We start from the raw sequence: 13466 nt of genomic DNA on the forward strand, positions 1-13466 counted from the left end.
TGGTGCTTTTTCGAAATTGTTCAAAGAAATGGATTCCATGTAGAACTCTGGTTGCCATGGCAACCTAAAGGAAAATGTCAACAGTTGGTTATACTAATCTTCTTCACCTAAACCGCTTGGACAATTTTGATGAAACTTCATAGGAATGATCCTTGGTTGGTGCTTTTGCAAATATATTTTTTTTTATCCATATTATTTGAGCTATTGTTGATATATTATAGAAGTATTCAGTCTAATATGCATTTAAGCTTTAAATAATTTTGTTTTCTTGTAATTAGTGTGATGATTTTGTGTTCTATAAAGTGTTCAGTCAAACATATTCATTTGTGCTACTTTTTCCCATGTAATTAATGCTATGATTTTGATTTATTGAACTCTTCAGTCAAACATATTCATTTGTGTTTTATTTTATTTTCACATGAATAAAATAAACCACACAAACATGTAAAGTTTATTATCTTAAACGTTTCGGTGTAAGGTCTTCATCAGTAGGTGTAAACAAACTATTTATATAAAAATATAAATATATTGTCATATTAAATTTATTTAGTTTGCCTATCATTATGTTTTTATTTCCTTTTTGCCTATCATTATGTTTTTGTTTTATTTTATTTTCATGTAATTGATGTGATGATTTTAATTTATGGAACTGTACATTCAAACATATATATTAATATGTGCTTTATTTTATTTCCATGTAATTAATGTGACCATATCAGTGGTCGAAATTAACACAAGCCCCCAAGCCCTGCACTGGTAAAAATATCTTTCAGGCTTGCTCAAATTCTGAATTTTATATAGCAGGGCTTGTTCAAACATTTGATGCCAAGCAAAAGTATAAGAATTCATCCAAAAGTCTAATTTCAATGACTGCCATATTGTATTCTATGAACTGTTCAGTCTTAATCACTTTGTGTATTTACTTTCATGTGTTTTCATGTAATTATTTTGATATACTGAAATGTTCAGACCAATATACTCATTAGTGCTTTATTTTATTTTGTTTTCATACAATTAATGCTATTATTTGGATTTATTGAACTGTTCAGCCAAACGCATGCATCTTTGCTTTACCTAATTGTGTTTTTATGTAATTATTGCGATTATTTGGATTTATTGAACTGTTCAGCCAAACATATTCTTTTGTTATGTACATTATTGTGTTTATACATAATTAATGAGTTTTTTTGTATTATATCAATTGTTCAATAAATACATGCCATTTGTGCTATATGTTATCTTCGATGTTTATCATGTAAGGCCGGGCCAAAGGCCTAATTTGATTTTTCATTAAGCTTCATCAGGCTGGTGCTTTGTAGGTTTACTTCTTTCCAATCATAATATACCATGTTCACAAAAATAAAAATTAAGCCAAAACAATCAAATTTAAGACTCAATGATAATTTAATCAAAATTAAGCCAAAATAATCAAATTTCAGACTCAATGGTTATTTAATCAAAATTAAGCCAAAATAATCAAATTTAAGACTAGTTGATTAAAATGAAATAAAGAAAATATATAAAATTTAGATTTCTTGTCCTGAAACGGACTTACAAAAGTATCACCTTATCATATAGTATTAAAATCCGCTTTGCACCTCTTTTATTTCAAGGATCACACAATTTGGTTCCATAATTCCATATTATTCTGAATATAAATTATGGCCCCTGATTGACTTCGGGACTTTAGTTAAAGTTTTAGGGCAAATTGGGTAAGAAGAGCTTATGCGTTGGTAATGTGTACTAGTGCGTCCGTGCGTCTGTAAACAATTATTTGTGAACACGATACAGTCTTCAGTTTTGATCGTATATTCCTTTCGAAAACCAGCCAGATCCGCCCATGCATGCCTAGATTATGGGCCTTGAAAGTATAAAAAAATCCTTGCATCTGTAAACAATTGCTTGTGTGCACAATACAGTCTTCAGTTTTGATTGTATCTCGATGAAACTACAGTATTTAGATATCCATGAAAGCTCGGTTCCTTTTGAAAACCAGCCAGATCCGCCCATGCATGCCTAGATTATGGGTCTTGAAAGTATAAAAAAATGCAATTTTTAGCTAAGTCTATTTTTAGCCAAGTCTACATAAGCAAAGTCTATTTTAGCCAAGTTTACATGGAAAGTCACAATTGCTGAATGTTTGTTCAAATAATGCCTCTGGGGTCATTACTGGCCACGCCCCCGGGTTCACAGGTTTGGTATACTTAAATTGTGAGAGTCCCCGAGAGTCATGGTCATGTCAAGGTCACTGTTGCTAAGGATATAAAAAAATGTACTGAATAAATTAAGTTGAGTTGGCATACTATAGCTAAATTTGGCATATGGGAAGAGTTTATGGAATCCTTTCATGAGATAGCATTTTGTGCTCCTAGGGTCAAGGTCACTGTTATTAAAAATAGATAACAGTTTGGTTCTGAATAACTTTAGTTAGGGTTGACATATTGTGACCAGTTTTAGTATGACGGAAGATTTTATGGCAGCGCTCGGGGTCACTGAACATTGCTTAAAATACAAAAAGCAGTCTAACAACAAAGTTTGCAGTTCTTCGGTCAACCATTGAAAACCTGGTTTTGTTGCATTGTGGTGTTTCTTCTTCAATACTATCTAGTTTGACTTTTGTCAGGCACATATTGCATCATAATTGTATTCATTTCTGAGACAAAGCGTGTATAGTCGAGCGCGCTGTCCTATGGCCTATGACATGACCTATGATTCTCTTCCGTGTATTTATGAATTTCCAAGTATGTATTCAAGGTTTTCAAACACATTAATACAAATCATTATATAGTTTGCATTTTTATTTTTTATATACAAAAGATAGCACTTAAAACGATTCATAGCAGCTTGACAATAAAGCAAACGTTCAATAGCACATTGATGTAATGGAATTAATCGTACAACGTAAGACACAAATATACACAGATATGTGTTTTCGTACACACTGCTTGCTATTTAACACAGACATCTGCTGTTACAGTCACCAGCACGTTCAAAAACAACACACCAAACAATACTTTCATTTATCACGTTTTTTTTTTCAATGATGCCCTCACACAGTTTCAACGAAGCTCACACAGATCAAACCTCTCACTCTTCTTAATCACACCAATGTCCGAGGAGTTCCAGAGTTCTTTCCTTATCTGTAGCTGGGTCACAGTAACTTGGAGACAAATTCAGCTGGGAACCAATGACCCGATTCTCCTTGTCGTCTGCTGATGGCCTTGACCTTGATAGATGATTCTCCGCGTTGGAATGGTGATCGTAAAGATGACAGGAAGTGATGTCACTCATCGTCGACAGGTGATCGTGAAATTCTGTTGGTTGTTGTATTGTATGAGTCGGTGCTGCGTTGGTTGGAGTCGTTGGCATGGTAACCGGTAGCGACATTCTTGGAACATCTTTATGAGAGTGTTGGTGGTTATCACAGTTCAATGACAGTGAACGGTTCAGTTCAAAGTGCCCTATGACGTCCTGCGGATGGTTCCCGGGAATGTTCAAAACAACTGGCCCATCAGCACATGAAACATCAGTCTCTATTTTACACTGATGATGAGGAAAGTTAGTTGGTGTGTGAACGTGTGTGTTTCCATAGAAACCACTGTACATCATAGGTGATGAGATGAACGGTTGAAATGGTTGAGCACGTGTGTGGATTGTCTGAATACGGGGCAACCAAAACACCGGTGATACACTGTGATGAACTGTTGAGTCTTGTTGAGGGGTGTAGTTGGCCTGGTGATTTATTGTGTGCTGTATTTTGCGGCGTTTCGGTGTCTCTAGTGTAGGCTCATTTCCCGCTTTGCTGTCATTGGATATGTAAACACGCTTTTTAGATGTTATGTTGGGGGTCGGGGTTTGCTGCTCCGGTAATTGGGAGCTGAAAATAGAGATAAACCTTATTGAAGAATACTAATAACAGTCAACACAAAAGCCTTGTAAGTATTGATATTTTTATGCGAAGTAAAAAAGTAGGTCATGTTTCTCTTCATTAACGTGTCAAGATAAAGTATGGATCATGTCGACAATAATTACGTCATCTGGCCAAAAGTTTGAGCAACATTGTAAACTCTGTCGAGGCGCATGTGTTGCACACATTTTATAAGAAATCTTGGAAAAATAAGAATAATGTGTCAAATAAAATTGGGTCGAGTTCATAAAGCTACGTCAAGTTTGAGTATTTGTCATGTCACTTTATTTTGACTTGCTCATTTTCTAATCTGCACGTATGTATGTTCTGTATAAAATCTAAAACAAAATGTGGGGCAAAAACGAGGACAAATTTTAGAATACCTTGTTAAATCTCAGTGCCATATTATCTATTAAGTATTTATGACACTGTAAGAATATATTTGTCCGTAAATGGTTTAAAACATGTTTGATTTTGGGACATTTCCCAAAAGTAGGTCAGTAGGTCAAATTTTAAGACATAATGTAGCCACTGCATGCTACATTTTCTACAAAATCCTTATTAAACTTGGCCCAATGTTACAAAAGTAGGTTACTTGTTCACATGAAAGTACTCATGACGTTACATTTTGTACCAAATACTAAACAAATTTGTCTCGAGTTGAGTCATTATATTATTTGGGTCAACTAAGGTTATGGTTCCCAGTTATCTGTTTTTATCAAGTTGGTCAAGTGTTGGGGAAAAGTTTGTTAATTTTTTCCCAGGCAACCCGATAAGGGGCGCCGAACGGAGGGCTTCTGTTTGATTTTATTGTTCGGTCTTTACATTTTACTACAAGGATTCAAATTCCCAAATGGTAGATTTATACTTACAAAGGTAAGCCGTTGTCACCACGTGTCATCTGGGACTCGAGGGGGCTCAACACGTGACATGCTGATGTCAGAGGCGGAAGTACGGGAGTTCCAAATGTGTACTTGTTTGGATTTCCCGCCTCGTTCTGGAATATCTGTGCGCGCATCCAGGCCACGTGGTCTGATTGACGCTGACGCTTAAATTTGGAGCGACGATTCTGGAACCAGATCTGAAAAGCAAACAACCATAACATAAGCAAAGCAATTTTATCTCTATTGGTGTTTATCTGTATTTTGAAAATATATTGATACAATGCCGTTGTCGCCTCGCCGTTGATTCATCTGCTGTTGCTGCAGATTGGAGTCGCTAACGAACAATTCCATTAACATTCTTCAAGGCAGTTAAACATTCAATATTTCGACATGAAAGTTGTTAATTAAATTACCAATTACAAAGGGCATATGGGAAGCAAGGTAGATAGATATCTGCTTTAAAATAGTTGTTTAAGTTAATACCCTAGTTCAGCTGTGACGAACGATTAAGAAATTTGAGAAAAAAATGTATAAAAAAGAAGAATTCCACCACTGCAAAGCTGCAAAATATGGCGAATTGGCAAGATTACTATTAAAGGGACTAGACACCAGATGCTCCCAATACCAGCCAGCAAATACAGTATTATTATTTTTCAAAAGATGCCTAGAATTGTCTTAACGAGCTAGCATGAGACCGATAATACATCACTTTACATGATTAAAAGAATATTTTGTCGCTGTCTCAGCTGAGATTACTCGTTTAAAAATAATGCATAATGGGTTCCCACTTGAGTATGTGATACTTATTTGGCTGATGAGGTCGATGCCGTGAACTAAACAGAAACGATCGGAAATGTACCATTTGTAACTTTAACGAAATTGGAGAGGAATTTCATTACCTTCTTCAATGTCAACACTTAACTGCGAACGGAATTTTTTACCTATGTTAACAGAAATTTTGTAAATATTCCTGGATTTAATTGTAAACAAGAATGAAAATTATTAATGTTAATAAAATTGTCATGACATTCTGCAAAACATAGGAAATTCCATCTGACTTATTATTTTTATTTTTTTTTGTCTTTTTTTTACGTAAATATTTGCAATCCAATGATATAAGATTTTTGACAAAAAATCAGATCGTAGATTTCATATTTCCGTTCGAAAATTAATGTTTTATGGTCACTTACGGTTTAAGAAAAATGCATAAAAATCATTTTACGAACATAAATATAAAAATCTGCGATCTATTCTTTTATCAGAAGTCTTGTATCACTAAATATCCATGGAATTTCGCTAAAATTCGCTCGTACCAAGACAAAAAAAATATAAAAAGTTGTCAAAACGTTTAATCTGTGAGAGTGCAGCTTTAATATGTACCTTTTGAATGAATGAGGTGTAATTAGATCTGATTGAAGACCCTTAATTTGTCCTGTATTACCCTTTCAAATCTGCTGTACATTTATTTGGGTAAATCAGCAGTCAGTCGTTATTGACTTTATACAGGTGAATTGGGAGATTTGAACAGAGGCTGCACCAGTATCGGAGTCTTAACTATTTCAAGGATTATAAGTATGCATTGACTAAATTACTTAAAACAAGAGTAGATATAAGACTGGCACATCCACTCATTCAAAAAAATAGAAAGATTACAAACCGAAATTCTCTCCAGGGTGACACCCAGTTCAGCAGCCAGTCGCTCTTGTTGCTCGCCGTCCGGGTAGTGGTCCGCTAGAAATATACCCTCCAAAATCTCCACCTAAAAAGGAAAATTATAGGTATAATAGGTTTAACAATATTGTCAAACCATTAAACGATATCGGTAATGCGTCATTATATGTTAGTAGATTTTATAAAAATAAGTGTTTTCCCAAAGTACTTAGAAACTCAAAAATCCATACCCCCCCCCCCCCCCCCCACACACACACACACCCAGGGTATAGATGCATATTCATCAACGACATTGGCGGTGTATGCTATGTATGAACCAACAGTGGCCCTTAGGAGAAAAGTGCACGTTTTTGTGTGTGGGGGGTTGGGGGGGGGGGTCTGACAATATACGTCATTTCTAAGAAGGAATTCCTCCACCATCCGTCAAAAAATCGATCATACGATCACCCAAGAAGTGTGCAAGCTTGGTTTGTGAAACGTTCAACAAGCATCATTTAAATTAAAAGTAGTGCTACTTTGGTTACTAATTCAGTAGGAGACTATGTAGAATATGAATATTTGGTTTGGTTACCAGCTCTCGTTACTACAACCACTAAAGACATGCGCAATGGCACAGCACTGACAGCACACCCAAGACGTATTAGTTTATTATCGAGTAAACTGAAGTTCAAGCCACGAAACACATGAAATATATTTATATTGTAACAAACTCTCAATTACGGCGGGTATGCACAACCGACTAGCGCATGCGCAAAGAACTAACTGGCTTTGCTCGGGGACTTGGGTTAACCGTATTATCCAAAAATATGTATAGTAGATATTATGTAATAAGATCTTACCTGTTCCGGCCTGTACTTGATTCTCCCTCGTTTTGACGTCACATCTTTTTCAGCCACCGATGTCATTCTAAAATAAAATAAAATAAATATATATCTAAGGCTAAAACATAGAACGAGGCGTTTTTTATATTAAGAAATTATTGAATATTTTTTATATAAATGTCTAGGCATAAATTGTACTATACATCCCCTCCCATGTTAAAGTTTTATGAGTGTGTGTGGAGGGCAGAAGTTTGGTAAAGATGTTGACCAGTGAGTGCTTGCTGTATATTTTTTTTTCTAAATAATTATTATCCCTCAAAAGAAAGTTTTGGGAGGGGTGAATAGAGGAGTGAGCTTGTCAATTGACAGGTTGTTTTTTACGGTGGTCGGACGATAACGTAGGTAAGGGTCGACGGACTCAAATAGTTTTGGTACACATTTAACAGCCTAAAATACATGTCAAGGTTGGCATCGAATTGGGTTACAGGCTATCAATATTTGACGGAATTATTGTCCCTTTAAAACTTAGATTTTGTAAATAATACACATGTTTAATACCATAAAATACAGATCAAATTCGTCTTTCGTTACAAACCAACATTTTCACGGAGTCATGTCCCCTTTTCAGTTTTATATGCAAATAACAATACGATTATCTATGACATTTATATCTAAATGATTTTGAAACAGAGTTTTAACACAATGAAATACAGATCAAGTACGGCTAAGTTTACAAACCACTAATGTTTGTCATAGTTATGGACCCTTAAGGTTCTACAGTCTGAATGGTCCTGTTTACTTTTTCTGTGTTCAGGCGGCTATATTGGGGTTATTGTTCACTTTGTAAAAACTCTAGTTTAAATTCATGTGCATGAGTTCAAAACTTTGCCTACATGTAATAATATCGTGTTTTTAAATGCTTATACGTACCTGTAAACTGAGGAAGAATTTTGATTTGAACAACTTACTGATTCGAATTGTTCGTGAAGGTAACCGAGGTACCCCTATCAGAACAAACTGGGTCTAAATACTAACTTAATAAAGTTATTTTTGTAGTATTGACGGATATCATGTTATTCAACCAACATCTTCATGCATTAACTTAAAGCTGTATATTTCTATATTTTTGTTGCATAAAATCAGATCGCAGATTTTTATATTTAAGTCCAAAATTTGATGTTTTATGCATTTTTCTTAAACCGTTACTAATTCATTTACGAACGGAAATATTGAAAAACTACGATCTGATTTTTTGTCAGCAATCTTCTATTATTGGTTTTCAGATATTTACGTAAAAAAATGCTCTTTCCAAGACAAAAAATAAAAAAAAGTTCTTAAAATGGTCAATCTGTGAGAGTGCAGCTTTAAAGCAAGTACATTTGTATATTTGTGTTTTTTAAAGCGTCATTTGTGTATTCTGCAAAAACATTTATGTCGTCTTTGCTTGTTATATACATTTTTAACCAGATAACGAATTCAATTACGTCTATATAATAAGCCTGCCCTCATGCATTTTTAAATAAATTATATGTTTACATGTAAAGTATCAAAATATAATATTACTTACATTAAACCTTATTCTTATCCAAACACAATTTATCACTCTAGACTTCTCAACAGAGATGTTATTTTAAGAATAAACGAGAAGTGCACAAAAAAACTTCGAACCCATATAATTAAACACAGCGACACAATTCTCGCCTTTACGAATTATCATAATTGTCAAAACAGTACATATTTTAATTGTTTGTTGATATCACCTAACAAAAACAACATTAAACAACAAACATTAATGGATTAGCGGTGGCTTTGATGTTGATGTAGAATAAGCAAGATCAATCTGGATTAATCTTAGGATGCATTAATTGATCTGGTTTTATCCCTTTTGACGTTTTCCGCCATATTTGTAACACATCATTAATTGCATTCCAAACTGTATTGCATGAAACAATACAATGTTTATAGCAAAAAAAACAACAAAAAAAACAATACAGTTTTTTTTATTTAAAACATGCATACAAACTGAATTTTGAAATCGTTTACAATTTATGAAAAGTATCTTTGATAAATTAATGAAATTAGAATTTAAAAAATGCCGCTTTTAAATCATAGAAAAAGCAATAAATGACCATAAATCACAAAAAAATGAATGTCATGCAATCGTAACAACTCGGCCATCTCCGGCAAGATTCGGGAATGGGACCGAGGTGTTCCGGTTGGTCATGAAAACGCGAGACGGACAGAATCCACAATGGACAAAACTGAACCCACCATTTTTTGCCAAGGCAAACCAAATTCGTCCATAATTATACGATGCTCATTTTTTATCTCCGTTTTCGTAAGTTACTTCCCATACAGAAGATGTGAGATGTATAAAACTTCATATAATTGTATAATGCAACTACTATCAAACACTGGCATAAAGACTTGAAGGGGATTTTATACCCCTGCAAAAAATGGTGCGGGGATTTTATCCGGGGGGAGTGGGGAAGTGGTATTTGATCATACTCTCAATGAATACTTCAAAATATTATTTATGTAAGGATAACATTTAAATATTGAAATATAATGTTCTACGCAGTATTTTGTACACTTTAACCTTGGCATTGCGTTTCTGGATGTTCCAGTGCATTAACGATAAACAAATTTGAAACCAATTAAGATACCTTGAAGTAAACACGGAAATAAGGTTTATTTTTTATGTGTTCCTAAGTTATCTGGTGCAATGCGTAGGCCGAGGCATTTCCGAAGCTGTTGGACGAATAACGGGGTGAATGTTATTTTATTTACGACGCAAACGGACTATATATTGGCTTCAACCCCAGTGTGATCATATTAATAGTATTCATAGTTTGTAGAGCATCGATCGGAGCACCTTGGCATTTTCATGCGAAACTTTTCGGATGTATATGGACGGTTTATAATTTCAGATTTATTTGCATTTATAACTACGCTGCAAGAAGATCGCGTAGTAATTTTTCTCCATCCACTGTATTACTTGTTTACATTCTATGAACATTGTATAATGTTTTTACGCAATAAACATATCGTATCGTAAAAATACTCTTAGGGATCTTAATGATTTATACAATAATACATTCCACTTGGAATCATTTTGAACTACGTGATAGTAATAACACGTTAAAACTCATTTATATTATCATTATCATCAAATTCACCGGCATGCATCCGTCATAATTTGTTATACTCAGCAAGTAATTCGCGTAGTAATTTCAAATAATTTAATTACATAATACACCTGGGGTGCATTTCAATAAAGATTTTTATCGTAAATTGAAATTATCTTAGTGCCATAGTTTCATTATTTTATTACATATTTGAGTGAATTGAACTCGAGTCAGCATTGAAAATGAACACCAAACTGAGTAAATAAAAATAATTGATGTACAAATATTGTTAATCTTTATACAGGTTTAAGATAATTGAAGTTACGACTAAAATCCTTTATTGAAACAGCCCCCTGACTCTTTGCTCCTTTTTATTTATTTTTTCAAAAAAAATAGTCGCTTGTTTGAAACTCAACTTGAAGACTTGGCTGGAACCAACCTTTTAGGCGGGGTCGCCTTTTTTAATTATACGAACTACTTTTTCTAATGCACCTGCATACATCCGAGAATCGTTGTATGGCGGAAATGACCGAGGTGATCCGATTGGTGCATAATGTAACAATCGAACATAATGCAACCCTGGTTTGAGCTAAATCGTGCACTGTTGTATTGCTATTTCACACGGACTCCTCGGTTAAACGTGTAGGTGCTGAGGCAGCGTATCGAACCCGCGACCCATCGGTTGATTGTCGTGTGTCCTTACCACTAGATTTTCAGACCATATGCATGCTTTTACCACCAATTTCAGACCATATGCATGGTTTTACCACCAATTTCAGACCATATGCATGGTTTTACCACCAATTTCAGACCATATGCATGGTTTTACCACCAATTTCAGACCATATGCATGCTTTTACCACCAATTTCAGACCATATGCATGGTTTTACCACCAATTTTAAGGCATCGTCTCAGCCTATAATCGGATCAAATATCAATATATATGAAAATACACGATTAAATGATTAATGATATACTAGTAAGTCAAATCAAAACAAACCTACTAGTCAAAAGTAGTTTTGATTTTCCCATATGTTTATAATGTTTTCTTTAGAACCTATGTTTCAATACAGATTTAAAATGATATTATTTTATGACTTTACTGGTTCACTAATACTCTCTAACTTCGATCTTACTTGAATGCATGTAATGTCTATTAGTTTTTGAGTTGTATTATTGGTATGTATCTGATTTGCATTTTGAAAGTAAAAAGCTTTGCGAGCCAGTGTTTTAATTTTTGCGTATCCGACGTGAAATATATTTTCTTTCTTGTATCTTGTAAGCTATCAAGCCATTACCATCATTGTCACCGTACTATTAAAGAGAGACTTGTTGTGTCAATGTAAGGTTGCTATCATTTGAAAATGTTTTGTTTGCGGATCAAAATATGCAACTTACTATTTAGATATGAATAAAACATATATTGATATATTAAAAACCTTAATTGTCGTAGAGAAGCCTTAATATCTATTTTTCATACATCGTTTTCAGGAAGGACTAAAGATCTACTTAAATTTCAAGTACACAATTTCCTGCAATTTCGCTCAAGGCAAGAACGAATCTGCACCCGTTAAAACAATGCACGAGCCACTTAAAATAAACAATCGAATGCTTGGAAAACAGATAAAGGGCGTTCACTTCCATCAAAGTCTTCAAATTCCCGAAGCTAATGAAGAAGTGTCGAAAGGCGTGCACGAAACATCGTGCCTAGGGGAAACAACGCGATCGACGATAATGCAATCGGCTGTATCGCGATGCAGCTGACCGGCGGTTGATTGCAACGTTTTGTTTATTCTGTAAATATTGTTAAAATCTCTTAAATAAGGATTCCAGTTAACAACAAGTCATTGTCACGTGTTTTCTCTATAACCGCGAGCTGTGTATGTTAATTCAATTATGCTGATTATTCGAAACTGTAATTTTGAATATTGATTGTAAATGTACATGGTCGCTATTGGTGAAGCATTTTGCGATGAAAATAATAATTATTGTACATGTTTTGTGGTGTGTGTTTTTTCATTGTTGAACCAATGTATTTAAAAAGAGACAAGGAATGCAAATTGCTACAGTTTGAATTATACTCATTTTTTTATTTTATTTAAACCACACACACTAACAACAATTATAACAACAACAATAATAACAACAACAATAATGACGAAAGTAACAATGTCAACCGCCACAGCACCAATGAAATCCGCAAATCTGACAGCAGCAACAAGTCGTTAATAATATCAACAATAACAATCACATGAATGACAACAACAATGATAACAGCACCACTGACAACAACAACAACAAAAACAATGACAGAAGTATCACTGACAATCAATGTCGTCAACTGAACATCAACAATGACAACAACATTAAACACAACAACAACAACAACACCAACAACCTATACTCTCTTTGTTTAATTTGTTTAGAAGAAGCAAGTTACATGAATGATGAAAAGTTATGCTTAAAGCAAAGAATGGCATCAAATAACGAAACTGCATGGTTGGGTATGCTATAGGTATGAATTACGATATACAAGAAGCTATGCATAGATGATACGCTCAATATCCTAACTTGATATTTTCTCTTTTACAATAATGCAATAGCACTGAATAATCTGAAAAAAAAGTCCAAAATCAATGACATAGATTCATTTCTAGTTTGTTGTCAAATTCAGGATTTTTTACATAAAATATTTCATAAATAAAGTTCTTTGATAGAAATACGCGAATACTCGTATCAATACCTGACAATTATTTCGAAGAAAACGAGATAAGCACGTTACCAATCTTTCACCTGGATATTTGAACCCATTGTTCTTGGATTAAAACGAATTATCGCTGTTTAAAACAATTTCCAGAGAGTTTAAAATAAAAGGCGCCCTTAGTGTTTCATAGCAGACGATCGTCGTTTCAGAGCAGACGATACCTTAGGAAAGCCAGAGGGCACTTGCAGACGAGTTGAAGTCTGCGAGACTTCAGGGGCGTAGCTAATGATTTCAATTTTGTACTTCAAAACACGCTAAAAGTCCTCATGTCAACATCAACATTCCCTATA

General features: G+C 34.3%; 1 protein-coding gene across 1 annotated transcript; it reads right to left on the reverse strand.

Annotated features, from left to right (window-relative positions):
• Window positions 1-3096: 3096 nt before the first annotated feature.
• Window positions 3097-8990, reverse strand: LOC128216111 (uncharacterized). The gene is made up of 5 exons (XM_052922700.1): window positions 8851-8990; window positions 7302-7368; window positions 6449-6550; window positions 4780-4988; window positions 3097-3877 (listed from the first exon to the last, which is right to left on the reverse strand). Exons 2-5 carry the CDS (start codon window positions 7365-7367, stop codon window positions 3097-3099), a joined length of 1158 nt encoding a protein of 385 aa, XP_052778660.1. The 5' UTR covers window position 7368; window positions 8851-8990.
• Between the last annotated feature and the right edge of the window lie 4476 nt (window positions 8991-13466).

Source organism: Mya arenaria, chromosome 14 (assembly GCF_026914265.1).
Source record: "Mya arenaria isolate MELC-2E11 chromosome 14, ASM2691426v1".
In the NCBI taxonomy this organism is placed as follows: Eukaryota; Metazoa; Mollusca; class Bivalvia; order Myida; family Myidae; genus Mya; species Mya arenaria.

What these genes read in the sequence shown, in the direction of transcription:
- LOC128216111 (XM_052922700.1), bottom strand. Translation starts at nt 7,367, where the DNA reads ATGACATCGGTGGCTGAAAAAGATGTGACGTCAAAACGAGGGAGAATC. An exon ending in TCAAGTACAGGCCGGAACAG is followed by an intron (nt 6,551 to 7,301) that starts GTAAGATCTTAT and finishes TTTCCTTTTTAG; the next exon opens with GTGGAGATTTTGGAGGGTAT. An exon ending in TCACCCTGGAGAGAATTTCG is followed by an intron (nt 4,989 to 6,448) that starts GTTTGTAATCTT and finishes TTTGCTTTTCAG; the next exon opens with ATCTGGTTCCAGAATCGTCG.